Here is a 27,122-nt window from a genome sequence, read left to right as displayed (position 1 = left end):
CTAAAAAAAAAATATATATAGCATTTGTATTTGTGCATCTTCAAAATAAAATTAAAAAAAAACCATTATGGGTTGCTGGTTGTTTGCCATGTCCCCAGTTATTCATCATGGGATACCCCCTTCAGAATACGTAGGTGCCTTGATAAGAAGAGATATCAATTCCTGAATTTCCTGTACTCGCACCACAAGAAAGAGTGGTGTGATCAGTGGTTTGAGCTGTAGGGAGTGTGCGTCTGTGTGGCTTTCAGTTCTGCTTGCCTTGGTAACAGAATACAAACAGAATGACTGATAACATCTCATCATTGCCAGGGTGGAGTGCTGGCCCCAGTCGCCATTTTATTCCTTCCGTGAAAACAGCACCCTTCTGCCTTTTCTCAGATCTGTTTTTTTTCCTACAGTAAAATGCTCAAAACTCGGTGACATTAGAAGCATCTCTGGAGTAAGATGTTTGGGGGTGGGGGAAAAACAGCTATAGATTTTACTCTGGAATAACAACCCACAGGAATCAGCATTTTGCCTTCATTAGTCTCAATGCAGTTGCTGATCCTTGCCAGTTATAAATTGGTCGCTATGGGTTAATACTCCCAGTTTTGTTAATTGCCTCCCTATTAATGATTTGCCCCTGCTGATCTAGGAACAGATCTTATGAAAAGAAAAAGCCAGAAGTAAAAAGTCATTGTTGACTTTCAAGCTAACTTTTTCTTAACCTTGGTTCCCCAGATGTTGCAGAACTACAACTACCACATGCCCTGAGCATTAATTCTAGCAGTTTTTGCCTTTAAATAAAGGTGCACTAATGCTTGAGGCGTGATGTGAAGAGTAGACTTACAGTAGCAGCCTCTTGTGACCAAAGGGAAAACACATTATGGGCATTCTTTTCACAGCAAATAAAATGATAATTATTAGTATATAGTATATAAGTTTAGATGTTGCAAAATATTTTTTATTTTGGCTTAGTTTGCCCTTTACACCCTTGTAGTGTGAACGCCAAATAAAATTAGCTGTTGACAGGTGCCACAATAAAGCACCTATGGCATTGAGAAAGTTAAATCAGCTAAATATTACTAAACAGAATTTGTGTGTGTGACCATACCAATGGCTCCAATAGCAAAAGCCAATTATTAACACACATAAAAATGATTTGTTTATATAAAAAAACGGTTTATTGCAGCTTTCCACTGAATTATGTACAATCCAGAAATCTCAGACAGTAATGTTAAACAGCAGAAAACATTATTCGTCCAACAAGCCCTTTTATGGCCATTGCTGGGAGCTGTAGTCCTGAAGTTTTTAGGAATATTGCAAAAAAAGTCCACAGTCTATTAATTTTCCCGGATTTTAAAGTGTCTTGTGTGAGTCTTTCAGGCGGCTTTTCCCACCATTGTGCTCTGGCATAGAGTCAGACAGGTACATTTATATTCTACACATACATAAAAAGACAAAGTAAAAAAAAAAAAAAAAGTCTGTGTAGCATATTCCCAAGTTTTCAAAGAGAACATTTTGGCAAGTGCTAAAATTACATACTAGCTATGTAAACTTAAACTAACAAGCCCAGTAGTGGGTGGGGTCTAAAGAGACTGCCACCGATCACTAGTGTGGGCAACTGTGAGCCAACGTATAACAATCTCCATTATAAAGCACTAAAGTGCCCTATGTATTATACTTTGTACTGAACTGTTACTAGGGTAACTGTTCCTTATCCTCATTCCAGGAGGTTAACGCTCTCTGCTTCCCACTATGGTACAGTTTATAAAAACACACAGAGAGGGAGATCTCCTCATCAACTTTGTATTCCATGCCCAGAGAACTCTTGCAGAAGCAGTCTCTGGTCATCTTTAGCATGTCCTGCTTGTTTCCTGGCTTTGCTTCCCAAGCCTGGCGCCAAAGAAAGGCAACATTCATGCCGAGCCAGCTCTCTCTGGCTGGTACTCTTCTTAAAGAGTCCATGTCTAGCTTCTCTCACTCTTCTCTTGAAGAAAAGACTTGTGAGGAGGCCCACGCTAGCCCCGGCACATGCCAGCTTTGGCTAGTCAACGACCCTCCAAGCCGAGGTGACACTTTAAAGAGGGGGGAAAAAAATCTCATTTTTTTCTCATATATAGACGCAGGAAAAGTTCAGTGGCTCTGCCCACTCCAAAGACAGAGCCACTTAGACTGCAGAGCCAGCCTTCTGAGATGCGCGAAGGAAATCTAGTTTTGTCTTGATTGGAGTTTCATCTTGAGGGAGCCGAGACTGGAACTTCTTCATTTGCTCTGGGCTTGCCAGGTTCTTTAGTAGATGATTCTCTTTCTCAAGCTGCGAGTTCTTCTCCACCAGCTCTTTAATCTGTTCCTTCAGCACCTCAACCTCTTCACGCACAGCGTACATAAGATGGTTCTTTACCAAATCCTGTAGAGCAAAGATGGAAGATGTTATTGAAAGGTCACATAACACTGGGCAATAATAAGGTCACACCTACCCCTAAAGGACACATAATCCCTACTGCAACTTGGGGGCACAGCAAACTAATCAGCCCTAGTTACACATTAACACTGGGAACAATTGATGTTACTATGGAAGCGAGGGGCAGGGTGCAAAAATGCAAGATGGGCTATACTACCCTGTGCAGCATTGTCTGAAAGTGCATGGATTTTTCAGCTAATTAGTGCTGTGCAGCATCTGCACTAATGGATTGATTTAGGGGCTGTAAAATGTATTAACAGTAAAATCTTATTAACAATTAACAGCTCCCAGCATCCTCTGTTAACCACTCTAAGGGACTAGATCATTTTTTTTTTTTTTTAGATGTTATTGAATTAAGTACAAATCCCAGCATACAGCTTATCTAGAGATGGTAGGAAGTGTGGTCCATAACAGCTGATGGCTTAATTCTGAGTCCAATAAAAAGAAGGGGTCAATTTCTGAGCAAGGGAATAAAGGCTGCTGGCTCACTTGCAAGGAAACCAATGTCATTATGCCTAAGCTGGCATTATCCGCAGCTAGCACTGCAGTGCTGCTCCATCCAATGAGATCCCACCGGCCCACCAGGGGAAAATCTGCCTGGCAACAGGAGACAGCCATTGCAAAGAAGTGCAGGGAGGTCCCGCACTGCCACATACTGTGCAAGCCACAGAGCAGCTCGTGCACTGGCTGTAAATCATGCACTGCCTGCCTCTTTGTCTCTGGTAACTGGATACGGGATGCCACTAATTATTTTTAACATTATAACCCCTCAAATATTTTCTGTTGTGTGTTAACCCTTGCCCTGCAGATACTGGCACACGTCACAATAAATATTTGCTAAAATAAAAAACAAACAAACAAAAAAACTCCAGTACCCTCCCTATCAAATAACCCTGTGCCCTCTCATGTGGGGGCATTAGATAAGGAAAGAGATGCTCACCATGGCTTGCTCAATCTTGTTGTCGATGGCAACGACACTGGCACCCGATGCACTGCAGAGAGAAAGAATTGGTTATAATCGTGCAAAATGCTGACACCGCCAAACACATGCAAAACCTTTGACTACGTGTACTGTAATTCATCTGGTCTCCAGGTGCACCCCTAAGGAATTGTGCTGCTTAGCACAGCACAGCGAGGGTTAAACCCCCCCCCCCCCAGCTCAGACAATGCCTTTCTGGCCGGTGACAAACAAGGAGGAGGAAACTGAGTCTGTTCCAGTCCAAACTGGGATTATCCTGCTCTAACCGACCTGCCACTGTCTCCAGGAAATGAGCATCCAGCATGGGCCAAACAAGCCATAACGGCAATTCTATCTGATAGCGAGCGGTCTGGGCACATTTTATACCCACACACAAGCAGATCTGCAGATAAGTGAATGGAAATGAATGCTCTGCAGTTACACTAGTTAACCCCGTTTGTATTAATGTATTCTACTGTACAGCGCTGCGTACATAAGTAGCGCTTTATAAATAAAGATATACATACATACATACTAGCCCCTGATCGCTGCTGCTAGCCAACTGGTCCCAACCCTAAAGCAGAGGCTGCATATCTGTAACTGCAAAACTATAATCTGTAATTCTGTACAGTGCACCTTGCCCTTTTGTCATTCTGTCACATTAAACAAAGCACAAAAACAATTCTGTAACCTACAGACAAAATCACTTGGCGCCCAAGCCAGCTGCAACACATTCCACCTTTTCACTAATAATGTCCAATTCTATCAACATTTTTTTTTTTTTAAATAAAAATGACTTTTCTGCCCCAAATCGTTTCTGCCCCAAATGGTTTCTGCAGGGCATTAAGCGTGCAATGATGAGGGCTCTGTAATTACCTGTTATCCAGTTTTACGGACACCACATCAGCCCCCAGTAAGGAGGAGAAAAACGAGATGGAGAAATTGTGCAGCTCATACACGGCCACCTCCATTGGGAAGTTACACATTTCTGTGCTCATGTTTTTGGCACGGCGGCTCCTCAATATATAGAGCTCCAGTAAAACGTATATCCTGTCCTTTATGGGACTCCTAGAAGTAGCTGCTTTGCTATATGTATGGGGAAGCTGTGCGTCCCACTGCTGATGCAACAAGCCAAAGACTGACTGCTATTTCAGACGGCCGCTTCCTTATATAGCAGCGCAGTGACATCATATGGCGTCAGCCTCCCGTATGCAAATTGGCTTGACTCTGCAATTCCCCCTCCCCCTCCCCGCTAAAGCGCCCAGCTAACAAACAAGCCCACATTCCTGCAGGACTCTTTGTGCTGCTACTGCTGAGAAAAATCAGCAAAAATATCATTTCTGCCAGCACTGGAGTCTTTGCACAAAGTATGGGAATGCAGAAAAATCTTGCACATAACGTTTTCTGACTAATACAGAGCAAGCTTCCCCAGAAATCCCTTCAAATATTAATAACCAAAGCAAAAATACAACTATTAATGGACAAGCATACACCTTGCATGCAAAAGCCCCAAAAATATTGCCCCCTGAGGTAAAAAGGGCCTTTAAAAACCAGCTCCCTAAAGACCACAAATGAAGCAATGGGGCACCTATTGCAAGGTGAATGGGCAGTGGTAGAAGTGGACTGGAAAGGGGAGCTGCCATATATATTGCATTGCTGCAGAATAACCTCCTTGTAGTGTGTTGTTTTGATTGCTCCCAGTAAACTGCAAGCTCAGTGGTCAATTACAAACTGCAGGGGTATCTCTCTGACCCAACTGTGCAGTGGGAATGTCATTTGGATATATATTATTAAGCTATGATTTGTAAGCATGTATCTTACCCCGTGCCATGCTCTTTTTCTAAGCACCACACATCTCACTGCCCATAGCAACTAGATTATCAGCTCTGCTGCTGACAAACCAGCAGTAGGAACCCATGTCTGCACTAACTTTCTGAAATAAACCCAAAGCAAATTTTCAATACACATTGCATAAAGGGGTGGTTCAGCTTAACGATAACTTTTAGTATGTTATAGAATGGCCAATTCTAAGCAACTTTTCAATTGGTCTTCATTACTTATTTTTTACTGTTCTTAAATTATTTTCTTTCCAGCTTTGAAATGGGGGTCAGTGACCCCAGCAGCCAAAAAAACGATTGCTCTGTAAGGCTACAGTTTTATTGTTATTTCTTTTAATAGCTTATTTTTCTATTCAGGTCCTCTCATCATAAACTAGTCTCTTAATCAAATCGCATCTTGGTTACTTAGGAAATTTGGACCCTAACAACCAGATAACTGCTGAAATTCCAAAGTAAAGAGCTGCTGAATAAAAAGTGAAATCTTTAAAAAAAACTAAAAATAAAGACCAATTGCAAAATGTCTCAGAATATTACTCTCTACATTATACTAAAAGGTAACCCCTTTGTGTCTGGCTGGCTGCTAGTATATTTTCAGCACTGCTGGTTTAGACTCCTGAAATAACGTAGCAGAAGACAGCAGAGATTAACAGACCTGGAGGAAAATGGACTTCTCCTGCATTGTTTCAAGAGTCAGAACCAGGGAAAAGAAAGGAGTTAACAAATGCTGCTTTAAGGAGCAAATAACATTTACAAATAACCTTAAAAACATTTGAATATGTATAGTGGAGGTTTGCTTATAATGACATTTTCTCTCATTGTGCAAAAGAGAACCCCCTTTTAAGATGCAAAAGGCAGAGACAATCAGAAGCTGCCATATGCCTTTGGTAAGACAATTCAGTGCTTACTGAACTGCAGGTACAGACACAACTCAGTTGCAAATGCCCATTGCAGTCCCACTAAACAATGAAAGCTTCATGGTGCAAAGGAGAACTACCCCAACATAGTAACAATGCATCTAAACAATCTGCTCTGTCTACTGTAACCATTTGCCTGAGGTCACTGCTTTAGCTTTTCTATTGTCTTGCTATTTGCATTTCATTCTATCCTGCATCGGTGCAGCATCTGGGCCAGGTTTACATAGTGCTGCACAAATGAACAAAACAAGTAATTTATGATGGTAATAAAATGGACTCAGTAGGCTGGATTAATGGATAGGGTGACAGGTACCGAGTAACTGTGGCTGTTTAGCGCATAGGGAAGCGCAGGTGCCTGGAATCCCCCTCCACACCAGAAATATGGAATGGCCATTAGCATTAGTGCTTTATATAAGTGCTGCCAAACACATAGTCCTCTTGTTGAAGCAGAACCCACAGCAGAAGGTGTAGGATCTGCAGTTTAACAACATTGGTGGTGCTGCAACTTGGACAGTGTTATAGAAAAGGTTCTGCAAACAATGTTATCATTTTTTTCCCCCTAAATTAGCCCTTGCTGAGAGATAGGGGGGTGGTGGAATAGAACATAAAGGCTGCACTATACATATTGAAAAATGTCTTAGTTAAGGGTCCATGTTCAAAGAGAAATGTATACAGACCCTAAGCCCCCTATAGAGTGCCAGCTCCCATGAACAAGATCCATGTCTGTTCTGTCAACTAATATAGAAGTATACAGAGCATCCCAGTTCACACTAACCAATAAAAGATTCTACCATATAAACTGCTCATTATGTTTTATTATACACTATGCCGTTGCTGGGGTGACACGTAATAATAATAATAAATACACTTGTTATTGTTGTTATTACTAAATGATGACGGAGTATTGCACCATGTTTGGAAACAATGAACTGTATCAGATGCAGCCACCCCCACCCTGTCAGTAGCACAGGACACCAGTCTCAAGCCTCCTTCTATCTTCATGCTGGTGTGTAGTGCCCTCTACTGGCAACCTCTGCTATCATTACTATACAGATCACTGTGCTGTCTGTGTTTATATGCAAGGGAAAGTACACATTGTTCCAAGTGATATATGGCATGAAGCATGTCGGGCACAAAGTTGTGGCAACTTTTTAACCAAAAAAAAAAACATTTTGTTCTCTCGCCAGTTTTACGTCTTTTTAAGCCTGTTGTCACTTAACGTGACCTCATATCAAAGCGGGCACCGTGTCACGAGACAAAAAGTTCTATTTGCTATCATTTTAATATCTTTAGCCGTCAGCAAGCACCGAATATGCAATATATTAAGCTTAATCTGTACTCTCAGATTTATTTATTTTCCAAATATCTGCAGAGTTTCCAGGTTTCATATAAGACGTCTGTTACTAATCCAAGTTTCATTAATCCTAAACCTTGACCCCCTCACCAGTCTGCTGAACTCTTGCCTGCTCTTCTGTCCCTAATGAATAAAGCTAAAAATATACACTATTTATAAATAGGGCTTAGCTTCTATTTCTTTTTCCATTAGAGTTGTGCTTCAGATCTCAAGGGCTTAGGGTCCATTATATCCCTGCTAGTGATTCAGTCATTTGGATTGACTTGTTTGTCCTTAATTAAGAGAAAGCCTGTTAGGGCTCTTGGGGTTTGGAGCGGGAGAGCGCTCCCTTAAGAGGTAGTAGGGTATAGATCATTGCCTGCATAAATCATTCTTTGCAATTAGAAATATTAGCGGGAGCTGCTATATTGCTTGTCTTGTCTTAGGTAAAAATCTGGAAAATTTGCCATACACCCCAATAGATCACCACAACTACAGGCCATACATGGATAGTGCAACCAAGCCTCTGAGCATACCACTTTGGGTTTTTTATAGGTATTCTAGGCAGATTTTTACATAAGGTACTTGTTAGTACGTTACCAACCTATACCAAATATGCCAATCACTACCCCATATTTGTCAAGTTTCCCTGGTTTAAGCCCCACTTTCTCACAGTAACTGGTTCTTCTCCCACTGTCAGTAATTTGTACCCGAAATCTAAATTACCCCCTCAAATAAAATGCATAGAACTGTCACCTGATGCCCACTGATACTGTCCAAAGGAGCAGAGCAGGGGTGGATGGCAGGAGCAGAACAAGGACCAGGCAATGGCATGATAGGCATGGCCAAGATGCTACTGGATCTGATCTGATCTGGGTTTAAATCTCTGTTGTACTCATGTCGCAGGCAAGTTAGCAGCCCTTTCTATTGCATCCCTCTCCATATTTTCTTTAACAGAGAAAGGGTGCACTTTAATATCCCATATATGACTAAGGACCCAAAGAGCGAATCAGTCACCCACAATAGATCTTTACTATCGCGGGCAACTAACCACTCCGAAATGGCTTTCCACTGGCAACAATAGGAGTTGCCGGTATTAAGGCCTTGGCATCACTCCGGTTCCCTGCTGGAGCCGCTCCATAGTTCCTTAGCCTAAGGGCAAAAAGGGAGCAAATTGCCATTTTTACCCACAATGCAGTGTTTTACTGAGAATTCAAGGTAATGTTTTGCCCCTGCTATGAAGCATTATTATACCATTCACTTGAGTCAGTTGGCGCTATGAATACAAGCCAGAGGAACACAGGAATCACTGGCAGGTCTAGGCAGCCGCCAATTCCCATGCTTTGAAGTCTGCAGCAGACATCTTTAATATATTTCATAAACAAAACCCCAGCCATTCAGGCTCAGGTACATTATGTAAATAATGTTCATACATTATTTTTTTACAAGCTTGCATACTTTTAGTGTCTGTAATTAAAGGTTAATAATAATAATTAGCCGTGTACAGGATGGCACTGCGTCGCCATGATTCTGATACAAACATAGGGAAGTAGATATATGTATTTATACTCTTTGTTCGTCTCTGGTTCAGGCTCCTTTTGTTATCAGATTGTAAGGAGCTTTTGCGTGACCTCACAGAGCATTCTTCGCTTGTTTGTACAGACAATAATACTGTCGGCCTGAGAGTAAAAATAACACCGCGTTATATAAATCTGCTCTTACATGACACAGCCATTTTCACACAAACATGCTCTCTAACAGACTGACATTTTACTTGACCTTGCACGTGATGTGCCGCCTGCTGACTCTCCACCAAGCTCTAGCTGGGGCTTCAGGGCATGACCTACGTGGGAAAATGCCCTGATCCTCAGGAGGCAGCTGTGAAGCTGGGGGTTTCTATCCTTGTACTAAACAATCTGATATAGGGGCATGAGTTCAAAACTACGCTACAGTTACAGTGGGGCCCTCTCTGCCTCAATAACAGCTTTGCTCACCCAGCCAGAATGTACTTTGCACCTCACACTGAGCGTTGAATAAAGCATAGGATGCCAATGGTGCACCCTTATTTTACACATCTGAATGCCCACCTACTGCCCCCAGCTTTGCTCCTCTAAAATACAGTGCTGTATTCATGGGAGAAGCACAGGTCTCTGAGTTCTTTTCAGGAGCTTGAAGACTCCCTTCTAGGAAGCTAAGTGCAGGCTGAGTCCAAACAACACACTCGTAGTCCTTGGTGTTCCAGTTCTTGTAGTGGACTTACTTAAAGGGCACTATAGACAGGATCAGACAGGGCCTGCAGAACACTGGGAAAAACCTGGTGGGCCCTCTGACCTAGACCCAATCCTCACTGGACTGGCGCTTCCCCACTGACCTCCCTTCTCCTATCACGTTTAGTTAAGTATGAGATATGCACACTCAGAGCTAAGGGCGGGGGGATGTGTGGGTGGCAGGGGCCCCTGGGGGTGTGGGAGGCCCCTGTGGTGGCAGCCCCATTGAGCCCCACACACCCCAGTCTGACCCTGACTATAGGCCTCAATAAGTACATATTAACTTTTATTTTTGCACTTTTTTACCCTGCCTTAGACTTGGTAAATGAGGCCTATAGTGCCTTATATGTAAGTTTATATGGACATATATAAATATACGCAGCTGGTGCTCTTTATGCAGTTTACGCAGCTCCGTAACTATGTAGAGCGTATAACGTGTCAGCTTTATTGTGAACCGTTCTTTTATTGACCAGGGCCCCTTCTTTGCTTACTCCGGCCCTACTAGTCTCCTCCATAAAAAAAAGTGTGTGTCTAATCTACACTTTAAGATTATAGAAAAATATATAGCATAAAAGAAAGTTATCACTAATTATATAGTTTACTTAGTGTGGGTGCTCAATTACAGTACACAGAGCTGTGAAGGGCATAATTTTCAGTATCAGTGTTGTTTATATTGATTCCCCCCATATCTAATTGCAGGCTAATTGACTAATTTTGTACAATGTCATGGTATGAGTCACAAGGAAGTGTTATGGCTGAGCAGGATTTTATTGGAAAGCAAGCTACAGTTTCTTTGCGCTGCCTAAGTATGATCTGATGCCATGAAGTTGGTTCACAGAGCTAGCACTCTAAGTAGCACAGAGACACAATTGCAATTCATAACCCTTTATTGAAGGTAGAAAGGCTTTTTGGGGAGATTAGTCACCCATGGTAGCAGAGATCTATTGTGGGGGACTAATCACCCGCAAGGGACATTTGCCTAACAATCAGTGAAGGTTGTTAGATCTGCCTAAGGCTAATGCCCCACAGACAGATTAGTCGCCCACAATAAATCTCTGCTACTGGGGGAAAATAATCTCTCTGAAATGCCTGTTCTCCGGCAACCAAGGGAGTAGCAGGCCTACACATCACTTCGGCTTTCTAAAGTTGCCTGCAGGAGGTGGGATGTTGCCCACTTTGGACACAGTAGGATGGTGTCTAATAAGCACTGGGCCATTGCTCACTGCCCCCAAATAAGCATGAGGTCCCATACACATGGGACCACCTTCTTAGTCCAAGTGAGGCCAGTTCAATATACATCCCATGTGACATTTTTCATACCTAAAAATCATTGGCCACTTCCAAGCCAAAGCACTGGTTGTGAAAAAATATAGACAACATTCATGACAAGCCAAACAGCTTTGTCCCAGGTAATCTATATTTTATATATACATACAGTACAAAGGAGAACTAAAGCATTATTAAAACGCTAGCTCACCTGCAGAGGCCTCCTTTCCGCCCCAAACCACACCACCGGGGACCCCAGTACTGTTCCTAAAAAGTAAAGTAGCACTGTGGGTTTGCTGGGTGCCAACTTGCAGTTGCACCACTTGATGTCCTCTTCCATAGGATGCACCGTTGAAGCTGGGTCAGGATCCTCTCCAGCTGAACATGCTCCTGGCATGATATTGCTGGGAAGAGGAAATCAAATGGTGCAACATGGCACCCAACCCACCTGCTATGGGGGATTTAGACTGAGTGGTATTCCTGGGAAAACCTGGTACATATGAGTGGAGCAGTTATCTAATCTTTGGTGTCATCAACCACTATGTATATTGTGGCAACATTCATTATCCAACATGGTTGATAAGCTTGTTTGTCAGTCCCATGGTAGTTGTTGAGTTTTCTCCTGTTTGTAATGGCATTATTACAGGTGACACTCACCGGACACATAAACTAAAAGGAGCGTCTGGAATTCATTGTCCCCACACAAAGGCAAACCACTTGTTTATCAGCAAGTCATCAATTTATCAGTAAACCTGACATGTAAACAGGGAAGTTATAGATCTTATTGCATATGGCCTGCTACCCATATATGATTGGGCAATATTACTATTATCTTTAAGAAGCCTGCTTAGTACAATAGCTGGTAATTAAAATTCCTTGGGCAACACTTGCTTTAATAACATGTTGATGCGTGACCTGATTTTAGAGCAATTAAATATTTTGGCAAACACGTCTGTCTGTGGGAGAGGACCTGTACTGGGCCAGCGGTTACAATAAAGCTTCTTACCAAGGAAAAAACACAATAGGTGTATTTATGGTTTGCTTTTCCGTAACTTTGATATTTTGTTATTGCATTACATTTCTAGGTTTTCTTTTCAGCACTAAACCATTGTTTCCCAGCTGCATGCATTATCCAAATATGGCCTACATTAAAGGTGAGGTATGACAAACCTGCCACTGGACTGCTTGGATTCCACATGGCATTACATAAGGTGTGGGGAAACCATATAATTATGCTCATTGCAAAAGACTTTGCCAAACCATAAAGGAGAATTAATTTCTCACTTGATAAGCCGCTGGATCCTGATTCAAGTTAGGATTCCTGCGTTGCCTCCTACATTATTTCTTTGTGGCCTTGAGCAAGAGGTTTGCAAGTTCAGCATGTACAATTTATATGTGCCTGAGGCTTCTTAAATAAGAAGAGAGCAATATAATCAGTGATCTCCAAGCAGAAGGAGGGTATCAAAATACTTCTATCATCCCCTTAAATCATTTTTATCTCATTAGCCAGTCAAAATCTCCCACATATGGATCCTAAGAGATAATCCACATCAAATTTCCATGGCTTAAATAATACAGGTATGGGATCCTTTATTACGAAAAACCCGTTCTGAATTACAGAAAGGACATTTCCCATAGACTCCATTTTAATCAAATAATTCAAATTTTTAAAAAATTATTTATTTTTTCTCTATAATAATAAAACTGATCAATGTACTTGATCCCAACTGAAATGTTATTAATCCTTATTGGGGGTAGAATAATCCTGTTATGTTTAAATCATTTTTTATGAGACTTTATGTACAGTAAGGGGGAGCTCAACCCTCTCAGTATGATACAATTGTGGAAGTGATGGGTGCTTATCCTGAACACCACTCTCCTGCAGTGTGGTTAATAATACAGTTGAGCAAATACAGAAGCACAACAAAAAATTGCAGAGTGAAAAGGGTGTTTATTTAACCCATATACACATGTTCAGAGGGCAATGTTTCGGGCCCTTCCTGAAACCTTTACCAAGCTTGATCCAAATTACGGAAAGATCCCTTATCCAGAAAACCCTAGGTCCTGAGCATTCAGGATAATAGGTCCCATACCTGTACAGAGTCAGGGAACCAGGAACACAGCCAACAGCTGGTGGGGCAGGTCAGGCACAGTTACTAAGCACACTATTCCATATTTTGCAGAAAAGGGTCAAATCTATTTAAGTGTTATTTAATATATAATGCACTTTAAAGAGTTAAGATACACGCGTCCATCAATGAATCATTTGACATTTTTTATTTCTTAAGAACAGATCTAATAATCCTGCCGCCACACGCTCCTATCTTCTGTCAGGGAAATCGTCTTAAGGGATTTACTAGCCAGCTCGAATGAACACACCCTCTAGTAAAGGATTTACCTGTCTAGTTGGCTTCCCTAGGGGAAAAACTGGGTATTTTTAGAAAAGAATGACTGATTATAATTTTCCTGATGACTCAGGAAAGTTAACATGTTCGATCATAGTGAGCTCTCTCAGGGGGTAAAAACTTAAAAAGGGCCATTTGTATGTACAGGTATGGGACCCATTATCCAGAATGCTCGGGACCTGGGGTTTTCAGGATAAGGGATCTTTCCATAATTTGGATCTCCATACCTTAATTCTACTAAAAGATTATTTAAACATTAAATAAATACAATACTGTACAACAGAGTGTTTTGCCTCCAAAAAGGATTACCGTAATTGTATATTAGTTGGGATCATGTACAAGGTACTGTTTTATTATTACAGAGAAAAAAAAATCATTTGAAAAATTATAACTATTTGCTTATAACTGAGTCTATGGGAGATGCCCTTCCCATAATTTTGGAACTTTCTGGATAACGGGTTTCCGGATAATAGATTCCATACCTGTATAGAATTGTCAGTTGCCTGGTCCTCATTCAGCAACATGGGAGGAAAGAGAAGTGTATTTAAGGCCAGTGCCAGTCTGGGCATTATTACCAGTGTAAGTGACAGGTGTTACTGTTTTGAAGATTTTTGTTTGTCCTGGTTAATACAAGCAGTTGCATTGGAGCCTAGTTTGTAAAAGTATTTGTGACATATGTCAAAACAATATGAGAGCTGTGTGACGGAAGTATTTACCTGCTGTATATCATTAGAGGTGACAGTGATGACTGAGGCCTAAGCAAGACGAGCGCTACAGGCAAAGTGTTGTGGCATCTCACCTGCTTCACAGCCCCATAGTTTGCAGGGTGACTGACACAGAGCACACTTGGGTAAGCAAATATTTTATGGCCCTTAGTCACATAACATGGGGCAAAGTGTAGATATTGGCTTGCTGCAATTGGTCTTCTTTTTTTTTAATTGTAGTTTTTATTTCATTTTCAGTTCAGCAGCTCTCCAGTTTGGAGTTTCAGTAGCTATTTGGTTGCTAGGGTCCAGGTTACCTTAGCAACCAGGCAGTGGTTTGGATGAGAGACTGGTTTATGAATAGAGGGCCTAAATAGAAAAGAAAGTTACAAAAAGTAACAATAACAATAAATCTGTAGCCTCACAGAGCAATATTTTTTTGGCTTCTGGGGTCAGTGACCCCTTTTCAAAAATGCATAGAGTTGGAAGAAGGTGGCAAATGATTAAAAAACTATAACAAAAAAATAATGAAGACCAATTGAAATGTTGCCATTCTGTAACATAATAATAGATAACTTAAAGGTGAACTAACCCTTTAAGTGCAAGGCTGCCTTGGGCCCAAAAGCACTGCATTTTGCACCTTGCCTGTGGCATTGATTTCTAACGCTGCCTTATGCACTGCTCAGTGGAACAGATGGAACATAGCGGAATGATTATTCACAGCGAAACTTTAACCCTTTAATTCATATTTTGTGTGATGTAGTTATTTTTTAACTTGCTATGCATTTCTTTATTTGGAAATGCTAAGATAAATTCTAAAAGCGTTTAAGTGGCCATACACTTTAAGATCTGCTCGTTTGGCACCAAAAGTCTTTCCCTAATATGGGCACTTTGTACTGGGTGATTATGTTATGATTATGAAGGATTACGATCCTTCAGACTAACAATTGGATCATAATGTAAGCCAATGGGAGCCTGGGAGGCATCAGTGGGTGGTGTGGCCCATGCAATGACTGGGTTTTTTAAATCTGCCTGATGTATATCTGCCCAGTATTTGCCCAGATATCTATCTGCCCAATGTTTGGCCAGATATCTATTGAGGAGAGCCCGTACACAGGCAGATAAGCTGTCGCCTAGGTCTAAGGGCCAAATAGGCACATATTGTCTGTCCAATTATGGTCAACTTTGCTCAATGCTTGGCATACAGCAAACAGTCTGTCCACATACTCCTGTAGGCAGGAAGTGCACTTGGGCAGTTTACAGACACCCTGACTGTTTTACTTAGTACAAACCCCCCCCCCCCTTTTTTCCATGTTTCTATTTCCCTTAGCTATGTCACTGTCAATTGCTTCTTGCCTCTATATGGGACTGACCCTTTATCTACAAAGTGCAACGGTTTACCCAGAGGGGACAGTATATGGGAGTTTTGGAAGGACTTCCTCACCAGTAAACAATTAGAGGTCAATAGCATGTTACAAACATGTTATCTGTCAGCAAGCGTGGCCTGTCCGTGCAAAAGGTTATATATAGCACAAACACCATGCAGATATCAGCTGCAGGAAGGGGATCTGGACTTGTTATGGTTTATGTATTCCAGGAATTTCCCTGGAGGGACCCTGGTCAGCCTGGATTTAACACTTTCAATTCCACTGGGTCACACTTTTACATGCAAAAAGTCAGTCTGGACAGTCATCTGGTTACACTTTGCAGTACAGGTATGGGATCCCTTATCCGGAAACCCGTTATCCAGAAAGCTCCGAATTACGGAAAGCCTGTCTCTCATAGACTCCATTATAATCAAATAACTGAGAATTTTAAAACTGATTTCCCTTTTCTCTGTAATAATAGAACAGTACCTTGTAATTGATCCCAACTAAGATATAAATAATCCTCATTGGATGCAAAATAATCCTATTGGGTTTAAATAATGTTTTATTAATTTTTTAGTAGACTTAAGGTATGGAGATCCAAATTACGGAAAGACCCCTTATCCGGAATACCCTTGGTCCCGAGCATTCTGGATAACGGGTCCTATACCTGTATATATTATCCTAAAGGAAAATGAGCCCTTACTGCAAAATACTGTATAATGGTATTAGGAGCCATGAATCCAAAGGGAAAGTGCTGTAATACAGACTATGAAACTCTGAGGTTACACACAATATTCTTTCTTATTTTTTTACAGTGGGTGGTACATTATTTACTGGAAAACGCAAGTGTTGTTTCGTGACACAAGTGACATTATAGCTCACAACTGACATCACAATACCATTTTAGATTATATTATACAGGTTATTGGTGACTTTTGTGTATTATACAAGTTATAATAAACCTTCACTTTATTCACTTGCTACTGCTGTGAAAATTGTGTGCCACATACAATGCTGTATGCAAACCCTTTAAAAAACGTGAATGTCTTTATTATATGCGCATCGCACAAAAAGTCCTTATTAGGACCTTTCCCAAGTCGTAATAAGGACTGAAATGTCAAAATTTTAGAGCAATGTGCTTATAAAAAAGACATTAACAATTTTTTAAAGGGTGTAGTGGTCTGATAATAGCTTTTATATAATTGATTTGGCTGTGCATCCCACTAAATAGGACACTGTGCATCCCACTATATATGACTGATTAAATAAATATATATATATATAATGAAAAAGCTTGTACAATATCCAAATGCACGGACAATAGGTTAATATGTGCCTGAATGAAAGACCAGCACTCCAAGGGAAGCCAAAACATTTGATGCAGCATGACATGAAATTAATCACGGTGGACAACAGATAGAGGGTGCTGGTCCTTCCTTGAGTGATAGATATACAAAACATTAAGAAATGTTTATTTGGGGACTGTTGGCAGGAATGCATTTTATTGTTAAACAGAGGCAATAATTATTATGTGGCTGTATACAGGCCATGCCATGGTACATGCTAAAGAGCCCTCTTTGTGACATTACATGACCCCTTCAGCTGTTCCGAGGGCTGGCTCTGCAGAAGGGAGACAACTAATCTGTGACAAATTAGCCTGAGTAAACACTGTCCCTTCCAACTGTTGGATTAGTAAGTCTCGCCGGAGATACATTCACCTGTGCAATTAACAGAAAGGGGGCGCTGCTGAGTCATGGTGAGTTAGGTCATACTGTCACAGAGCAGGGATGAACTGCTAAAGTGGGTACGTCACCTTAAAACAGTTTTTTGATATGAAGCAGAACAATTGTCTTAAGGTGGCCATACACGTTAATTGTCCTGATTTTCGTGGGACAGTTCTGATTTTAACAGCTCAGCCCGCAGTCTCAGATTCTTATTGAAAAGATCTTTGTTTCCCTTTGATCTCCTGCACTAAACACCAAAAAAGATACAAAGTTTCTCAAACATAATTAGATAAGTAGGCTTTTAGCAGAGAGCCCACGATACTCACCACCTAAACTGAGATACAACTGTATCTGATACGATAAACAGGTCTCTTGGGGGAACTGAGACTTGCAGCTTAAAGGGCAATTTCACCTTTATTAGCAAAACTGTAATAACACATAAAACAAGACCCCAAAACCTGCCAAAATGTGTTCAAACTTTATATAACCTTTTTTTAAATTTTGTAAAATAGTGGTACTTAGAGGGTGTGGTCACAAAAAGATCTTCTCCCGATATTCCCACATAAGGTGAGCTTATTGGGCTAATTTAATCCTTTGGCCCTAGGGCCAAACAATCAAATTAAAATGGCGGGTATATGGGCTGTCAGACCAACGAGATGATGCAGTCCCCGATCCAATGGGAAAATCACACCTACCAGATCGACATCTGCCCTATTTTCAGACAGATATTGATCGGGGGGCCCAATTTGAGGACCCCATACATGGGCAGATAAGCTGCCGAATGTACTTGCGGAGTGCACAAATTTGGTAGGCAGCCCCCAGTCACTAAATTTACACCAGTTCTTAAAAAAAAAAAACAGTCAGTGGTACCTTCCTGATCACCATGCCATCATTTTTTCCCTATTGGTATGTAGAGTCTATTTTGCTATTATGCTTTTTCTGAAATGAATATTCATCCATGTGGATTTCCAGCAGACGTCAGCTCAAATGAGAAATAAATCACTTAAGCTGCTTTGGATAGGTCTGCTTGTAACGTATTGCTTTATCAGAGATCATCTGTATCAGCTTCCTTTGGTGCTGTGCCAGGCTGATGATACAGCGTGCTCTCTCGTGTATCCGTGCGGCTTTTTATGAAATCCCATGACTAAGGCACAGGTTTAGTCACTTTTCCTAACTGCAAACCAGAAGTGCTAACTGCTGGGAAATCCATGGGTACTATATAATACATAATGTTATATATGAAAGGGACAATGCTACCAACTCTATTTGCACGGAGCATGTTCTTGTAATTATCATATACCAACATTCGGAACCAGTAATTGGTACACCGGAAAGCTGTACCCTTGTATGTAAGTGGAAATAAACTTAATAAGAATTTACTAAGAAAAGGGGCAAGCATAAGCGCTTGGCATAAGGTTGCCAAGATGTGCCACAAGACGAATTTCTATGGTGAGTCTAGAGTCCTGCAGCAAGTCGTGTACCTGCGGGTTACCTGCAAGAAAAGCTGGTAGGATTTTATAGGATTTGTATAGATGCCAGTAGGAGGGTTGGGTTGCAGGTCTTATCCATATTTCTTATAATATATTACCTATACTATCTATATTTTACTACTTGAAACATTTTGTTTAAAAAAAAATTCTACTCCAGCCCATGTCAGCACTTCCTTCTTAATGGTGGTCAGCATGTCGTGGATCTCGTTGTGGATAAGACAGTTGTGGGTCAGGTTGTAGGTCAAAGCAAATAAAAATGCTGGTTGCAGGTCTGGGCCTCAAAAATTGGTTCCACGCAGGACTCTACATGAGGCCATATAAATGTGCAGGCTGGGAATCAGTATCAAAACAACAGAACTATGACAAGGCAAGCTGAGAAAGCAACAGAACAACCACGACTGACTTCTTTTCTTAATTCTCCATAAGGTTCTATTATCTGGCCCGTCTTTGAGAGGCAAAAATAGACTGTGAAAGAGAAGTTATGCCTTATGTCAACAGTCCTGTCCAGCCTTTATCCTTATCGTGTTCATTTATTTACATAGCAGCAGCAAGGTAGGCAGCCTTTTAGCACTATTCTGCGTAATGGGCTATTATTCAACATACCACAGTTTCGAGAGCAGAATTATGGTAAGAGGTTGATGTCATACAGTAAGGTTTATAGAGCTCTTATTGTTCTTCCTTTATACTGCATGTTATTCATTCTGGCCATGCTGCTTTACTTTAAAGAAAGAGTCTATATGTTGAAAAAACGCAGGTCAACAATATTCTGCAGATCCCATACCTGTACTAAGACAGAAGGATTTCCACAACATGCCATAGGTCTCATCCACTCTACTATCTGTTCCAGTTTAAGTGAGGCCCGTAGGGCCAGGCATAGCCTAACTTTAGTGGTTTCCTATCATGCAGGCTAAATAGATGGATACTATGCTGGCCTTCCATGTAGATGACCACGTAGCATTTTCTGTAGTGATATCCCAAACAAATGGGAAAGCCCACTCCATGTGCTAAGAAGATCCATCAGCAGATACTGTTTAAACTGCGCCCAGGGGCACAAGATATATCCAGGCGGATGGGTAGTATGCTAAAGAATGGTTAAACTGCTCAACAGGTTGATTTTTAAGGCCAGATACCTATGCCAATGTCACATGGGGATGTTTTGATAATTAGAGCCCAAAAACCAGCAGAAAGGCATCTGAGACAGCCCCACACAGACTAACACTGAAATTGCCTTAGAAACACCTCAAAGTCTTCTACAGAAGGCTATTTTAGGTGCTTTGGTGCAGCATTTTTTGGGACAAACAAAGAAAATTTGCCCCCTCACTTACTGTCCCTATCTGTTCATACACTAACAGGTATGGAATCTACCTGTCAATGCACATTTCAGCCCAAAAATGGCACACACACTTTTTCTAGTCAAAACCAACTCAGTATTTCAAGCTGGTCAGAGGCTGAAAACACATGAGGTAGGGGCTCAAATCATAGTTTTTTCTACTTGAGTTTTCCCGACAATTTAAGTGTCACCCACCATAGAATCTTAGCACAGCCATGAAGTAGGACATTGCCCTTTTGCCAGTGGAATGCATTCTGTTTCTAGATTGTCTTTAGTTTATAAACTAAATGAATGAATTTACTGAATTATCGTTTCAGCTGCATGCTGCATCCTGCATCAGAATGCAGAGCACAATTTAGTAATCACAACTCCCACTAGGTCCTCTCTATTTTACTGCCCTCCCCAGTATCTGTTGGGTCATCTGTGTCTGTTGTTCTACACACCCATATGTCTAAATAATAGGTAAAAATCCACAGTTCCCAGGGAAAGTTAGGGGGAGGGGGAGTGACAAGCAGATAAAAAAGTGGGAAATCAGCTAAGACAAGAATGGTGAAAGGAAATGGGAAAAGTAGGTGATAGGCCTTGGAAATGACAGGAAGATGGCGCAGGAAGTGAAGCAGGGGAGAAGCAAGGGAGATCCCTGAGAAGTAAAAGTGGGTGGAGATGAAAGAATTGGGGAAGACTAATGGGGAAGGTGGCAAGGGATAAATGTGTTAGCAAGAAATTAACAAGTTGAGATAAAAAAAACTAGATTGTAAGAGAAAACGAAAAGGAAAAAAATGATAAAGCAGGGGAGAGAGACAGCTGGCAGGCTCCCATCCACAGCTGCTGGCCGATCTGCTTCCTTTGATAAAGCCCTTGGCAGAACTCCCAGTTCTTAATGTCTGGCATCCAAGTTACGCCCCAGACTAGAACAACCCCTGGCCAGCCCACTCCTTCCCCCCCTCTTCAGGGCCTTTGTACAGTGAGAAGACAACACAAATAAACAAGACGAAGAGAGGCGGTAAAAAAAAAAAAACGTTCAGAAAAGCCCATTTGTTTGAAAGGCTGTGTCTGGCCCTGTTTATGCTTTCAACAAACGCACTTTTATGAGGAAGGCATGAAGTTTGTTTGTTATAGGCAGAGCTGTGTGCTTTACTGATTTGCCCGCTGCGGCAGAGGGTATCGGAGGGATCTAGCGCCAACTGGCTCTCACACACCTACTAGGCAAGCCTCCATATTTGGATATCCCCTTTGCTCTTGTACTGAAATAAATATAATTTCCACCTGCACTCCTGAGCCAGAGCTGGCTCGGTGACCAAGATCAATCAATACTGTATATAAGCTGTGATGGCTCTTTGCTGAAGTATAACTCACCCTACACTGCAGCTCTTAAAGGAACCCTAAACAGAAAGTATTCACATGTGTTTGCAAATGTTTTAGGGCTGATAAACGGAGGCAGCTTTGATCATGGAATGAGGCAATGTTTTTGTGGCAATTGTGACCCCCGCCCATTAAGGACTCAGGCTAGACAAGAGTCTCTCTTGGGGTTATGTAATAAAAGGCACTACCTTTGCGCAGGAGCAGTAACTTATAGAGACCAATTAGGAGGTAGAATTTACTAGTAACCTGTTTAAAAGCAAACATCCTATTGGTTGTCATGGGTTACTACTACTGGGCAAACTTAGTGGGGCTTATATATCAATGCTGGGCAAGTTTGCCTGTGGGCAGTAACCCACAGCAACCAACCAGTAATTGGCCAGTTGCTGGTAGGAAAATGAATGCAACAATTTGATTGGTTGTCATGGGTTATTGCCTATGGGCAAATTTGCCCAGTGTTAATAAAAAAGACACCCAATGTCTTTTATTACATATGGTGGTCAGTGTGCAAACTCCGTGAAGCAGTTTCCTTAGGGGTACTGTGGGTGGCATTCACCTACAGATATTTACAGTTGTATAGGATGAATAAAGGAGGTCACTTTTCCTGGCCTTAGGACCAAAGAATATATAAGTCACTGGGCCTCTGAGTGCTATTTGTTTGTAGCTGACCCTTAAAGTCAGATGTAGGTTGTGTTTTTTTTCCACCAGTGGATCCCAATCAATGCCATCCTGTTTGTGTAGTAACAGGCATGATTGGGATCTACCAATGCACACTGGAGTGCTTTTAGGGATGCTCCAAATCTATTATTTTTGGGTTTGGCCGAACCCTGACTCCTTTGTAAAAGATTCGGCCGAATACTGAATATGGAAATTAGTCTACGGAAGGGTTAAACAGAAGTGCACACAAAGCGCATGCTTAAAAATCCTGGATTCGGTGCATCCCTAGTACTTTTTGGCTAAAATCCACTACCTGCAATAAGTAGGGCCCTCCTAAGCAATGAAAACACCAATGCTACCGTGTTTTTGTAGAAACAGGAATGATTGGGATCTGCCTGTCACTCCATACACAAAGCTGATATCAACCAGAAAATGCACACTTGGGTGCTTCCAGCTAAAATCCATGTGATAAGTGGGGCGAATGCCACCCTGGGTGTGTAGAAATGGGCATGAATGAGATATTTTTGTCACTGGGCATGTGGGGCAGGAAACACATGCGCGTTTTCTTGCTGAAGTCAGCGTTTGTGTATGGCATGCAAAGCAGAGCCTATTCATGACTTTTACTACAGACACACAGGGTGGCATCAGGTGGGATTCACTGAGAAACCACATCAGCCTTACTCAGAGGTCCCACATTATGTGTCAGCTTTGGAACTGTTTCCTAAAGTAGGGCACTGGATATTATGTCTGTTGTTTGCTATTAATATCCATGCAGCTTTAAAGTACAGTTTAGGAACCGCCCTTTCATTGCAACATCGTTGGTGCGTTGGTGCATGACGTCAAAAGTCTGCGAGTTGGCAGACACTGAAGGCCCTGGTCCAATGCATGATAATATACTGTAGGTCCATCTTGCTAAGTTCCTGCACTCTTTATTATCTTGCTCAGAAGGCTGTGTGGCCCTGACAGAATAATCTGGCATTGAACCTGGGTCTTCGGCACCTATTTACTATTATTGTTTCATTTTGGAGCTGGCGCTTTGGGCAGCACATCTGTAGGGTTGCCACCCAGCCAAGCTAGGGCCAGTGCCAGTATTACAAATTTAAAATTTGTAAGGGTGACAACCTTACTTATAATCCCTCCCTTCCCTAAGTCTTTCTGCTACAGATGACCCCCTTTTAAAAGAAACCAGCCCCTGCCCCTCCCATTATCCTCACCCATCTGCCCATTCCCCCCATCTACCAATTTTCCTACCTAGCCCGCCCATTTCCCACCCCTAACTTATGTAACTGCCCCCCCAACCTAAAGGCCGATATTAATAGCAAAGAAAGGTGGCAATCCTACACTTCTGACACCCTTAGGGTGAGGGCAAATGCAAGAAAACCTGTACCTGAAGGTTTGTAAAGGTGCTTAGCTACAAATATGCCATCCATTTACCCCAAATAAAACATGTATGAACCATTAACTGAATGTGTTTAGAATGCAAAAGATTTTAAACTAAAACTACAAGAAGCATTACATGGATTATGCAACAGAACGTAATACATTGGCCATTGTTGATGAAGTTAAAATGATCTGCCTATTGAACAAACACGATACTCTAAATCACTTTATGTATCACAGCCACGGACTGCGTGCATTATGTAACGTTTCATATTACAGATGCCTTTGTAGAAGCGAGGGCCTGCTCAGACACTCTTCCCTCTAGTTTATGGACAGTTATATAACTTATCACACAGTCTGGCCGTATGCCAGGGCTGACTAGCAGGAGTTTTACAGATTAGACCAGATGTTGCTGAGTGTGCAGGGAGAGGTTTCCTGACAGACAGGAGCAAACTCTGGACTGACAGATGTTAGCAGAATCTCAGGTTACAAGGGGTTAACCAGAGTTGGGTTGACGTGTCTAGGAGCTCGGATGTGCCTGCCTTAAGCGCTACCTCAGTTTAGTAGATTGCAGGGTCAGGACATGGATAGCCAGTGTACTAGCAGGATGGGACCTACGTCCATTTTAAGTAGTTAACTACTTCCCTGCAATACTGATGGTAAGACCCCATCTCTAAAAGTAGAGCAGTTGGTGTGGGCATCTGGACTGTTAGGATTATGGGTATACTAATCTTGTTAGAATCTTGATAGCCATGTTGAGATAACATTCTGATCGGGGTAGGCTTAGGAGATGTATACAATATAACCCCTGTGAGTGTACCATTAGTAATCATGCTGAGGCTTTTGATCCACTGCTCAGGCCCAGACTGACAACCTGTGGAATCCAGAGGTGCTTCTGTAAGATTCCATAGACAGTCACTATGGGCCTGTGGGGGGCTGTTTGGGCCTCTGTGTACTTGAAATGCCAGGGCCGATTCTAAATCCCAGTCCAGACCTGCCAGTGCTACTGTGTCACTTTACCCTTCATTTCTATGCAAGCATCATTGTGTCTTTGCGCTGCGCTGTCCTTGCATCCAGTGAAACCGCCAGAGTCTGATTTATAGATATGTTATTTTACACTTGCCCCCTAAAATTCAGCCTAATAACACCCATAAATTCCCTGGCATAGACCGTACATTTCTGAAACGCATTAACCTTTATTAACATGCGGCAGGGACAGAGACTTAGCAAAATGATGCTATTTATAAGTTTAGCTGGCATTAAAAGAGATTCATACTTGGTATTTCCCTCTGCAATCATATCCCATCCCACTTTTCATACCATAGAAACAAAACACAAAGTCCGTATCCAATCTAACAGTCCAGAATCAATATATAAACCATTGGCCACCTTGCAGTGGGGTGACACTGTAGGTGACATTAAGGTGGGTGCCTGTTGACTCACTTTTCCATTGGATGAATGCTCAGCTCACAAGCCACAAATACACCGGTCACTCACTACTGAAAAAAGAGCTTTCTTGCTCAGCCTAAATAAAGATAAATAAAATAATAATTTACAGTGGGCTCATTCTGCAACTGGCTATAGTGTCACCTATAGTGCACTGATGCATATTAAAACCAGATCAGTGGTAAGCTAAGCACGCTAGGAGTTGTAGTTCACAGATGCTCAAAATATCTGTGAATTCAGTTTGACGTCCTTGATTCTGTAATTATCTCATGATCTTATTTGTGAAAAGCAGGTAAGGAGGGGTAGACATAGGTCATTTCTAAAAGTGCCCGTCTGAGGCAGAAACCTTCCTAGCAGCAGCAATAGAAGATGAAAATATGTCTGCCTGGCAACACCATCTGGTGCTTGTTTATAAACGGAACAATTTATGGAGGCTTGTCCACAGTGTAACAGTTGGACGATTTTAGCAGCAAAGGGTTTAAAAGATGCAATGAACTATCCCTTTTCTGCTTCACTGCCCCTCTATCCCTTCTTTTTTTCTGCTTCAATGCCCCTCTAACCCCATCCCTTTTTTCTGCTTTACTGCCCCTCTATTCCTTCTTTTATCTGCTTTGCTGCCCCTCTATCCCTTCTTTAATCTGTTTTACTGCCCCTCTATCCCTTCTTCAATCTGCTTTACTGCCCCTCTATCCCTTCTTTCATCTACTTTGCTGCCCCTCTATCCCTTCTTTTATCTGCTTTACTGCCCCTCTATCCCTTCTTTAATCTGCTTTGCTGCCCCTCTATCCCTTCTTTAATCTGCTTTACTGCCCCTCTATCCCTTCTTTTATCTGCTTTGCTGCCCCTCTATCCCTTCTTTTATCTGCTTTGCTGCCCCTCTATCCCTTCTTTTAACTGCTTTACTGCCCCTCTATCCATTTTTTAATCTTGACAGCCCCTCGATTCCCTCCCCTATCTGCTTCAGGGCAGTGGCACATGGGGAGATTAGTCTCCCGCGATAAATCTTTGCTACTGCTAGCAACTAATATCCCGGATTTGCCATCCCACCGGCAAGAGTGTAAATTGTGGGTGGCTAACGCATCACTTCGGTTGCCCAAAATTGCCTCGCAAGGAAACTTCGGGCGACTTTGGAAAACTGAAGCGACACGTATGCCATCTTGCCAGTGGGATGGCATGTCAGGGAGATAGTTGCATTCCTTGTAACATTTAGCATTCATTTTAAGCTCATAGTGTGCCCATGTTTCTAAAACTGAGCATAGATTAGCAGATAATAGCTGCTTGGCTCCTTCAGCCATATATCTATAAAGTAAGTTAGAAAATCCCATTTTCTAAGGCAGGGATCCCCAACCAGTGGCTCGTGAGCAACACGTTGCTCACCAACGCGTTTGATGTTGCTCCCAGTAACCTCAAATTTGGTGCCCATTTTTGAATTTCTGACTTGGAAGACCACATATTCTGCTAAACATAGCCATATTGGGCTACTAATTAACCAATCTGAGTCCTTATTGGTCAACTACTAGAAAAATGTTTGTGCTTGTGTTGCTCCCCATCTTTTTTTTCATTGAAATGTTGGGGATCTCTGTTCTAAGGGCTGCATCTGCATGTTTTTTTTCCCAACCAGTCTGCACAACCCAACTGCATTATTCCATTGTTGGCCCTGGAAGTATGATTATTGGAGTAGAATTCACAGCAGAAGCATAACTACCATACAGCAGACCCCAGGGACCTGGGGGGGGGGGAAACAAATGAACACCCACTGCAAACAAATAAACAGGTGGGCAGCGGTAGTAGAAAAAAAAAAAAAAAAAGGCTGGATATTACTACTCTATTTATTCTTGAAAAAACTATTATGGCACCCACAAATGTTTACCAGCATATTACTACTTGGAGTTGATTGTCTGACGCGTGGGATCAGGAATCTGCCAACCACTTTGGATGTTATTAAAAAGTCTATTAAGAAGCTTGTTTATAGACATTCCCGCGTTGGATGGAATTCCCTTGTCTTTTGTTCAGTATCACAGGCCGGAAATTCATCGGTCTAATTGTTCTGGAAAGTTAACAGCAAGCTGCTTTTCTAATCCTTCTGTATAAACCCTGAGATGTAGTGAATAAAGAAGTGCCATAGAACAAGTAGAGAAGTGCCATAGTGTAAGTAGAGAAGTGCCGTTCAATAAGGCAGGTATAGAAATGCCATAGAGCAGGTAGAGAAGTGCTGTACAGCAAGTAGAGGATGCTGTA

General features: G+C 41.8%; 1 protein-coding gene across 3 annotated transcripts in view; it reads right to left on the bottom strand.

Moving 5' to 3' along the window:
• Positions 1-1,140: 1,140 nt before the first annotated feature.
• The window catches only part of tsc22d3 (TSC22 domain family member 3), a 42,594-nt gene continuing 16,612 nt past the window's right edge, over positions 1,141-27,122 (bottom strand). For 2 of the 3 annotated variants that reach the window (XM_012967993.2, XM_012967992.2), the window contains exons 3-4: positions 3,384-3,435; positions 1,141-2,389 (exon numbers count right to left, since the gene is read on the bottom strand). In XM_012967993.2, the coding sequence (XP_012823447.1) occupies positions 2,150-2,389; positions 3,384-3,435 (292 nt within the window). In that variant the 3' untranslated portion in view covers positions 1,141-2,149. 3 annotated transcript variants of the gene reach the window in all.

Source organism: Xenopus tropicalis, chromosome 8 (genome assembly GCF_000004195.4).
Source record: "Xenopus tropicalis strain Nigerian chromosome 8, UCB_Xtro_10.0, whole genome shotgun sequence".
Classification (NCBI taxonomy): domain Eukaryota; kingdom Metazoa; phylum Chordata; class Amphibia; order Anura; family Pipidae; genus Xenopus; species Xenopus tropicalis.
The sequence above is the reverse complement of the archived record's forward strand: the minus strand, read 5'-3'. Positions and strand labels throughout refer to the sequence as shown.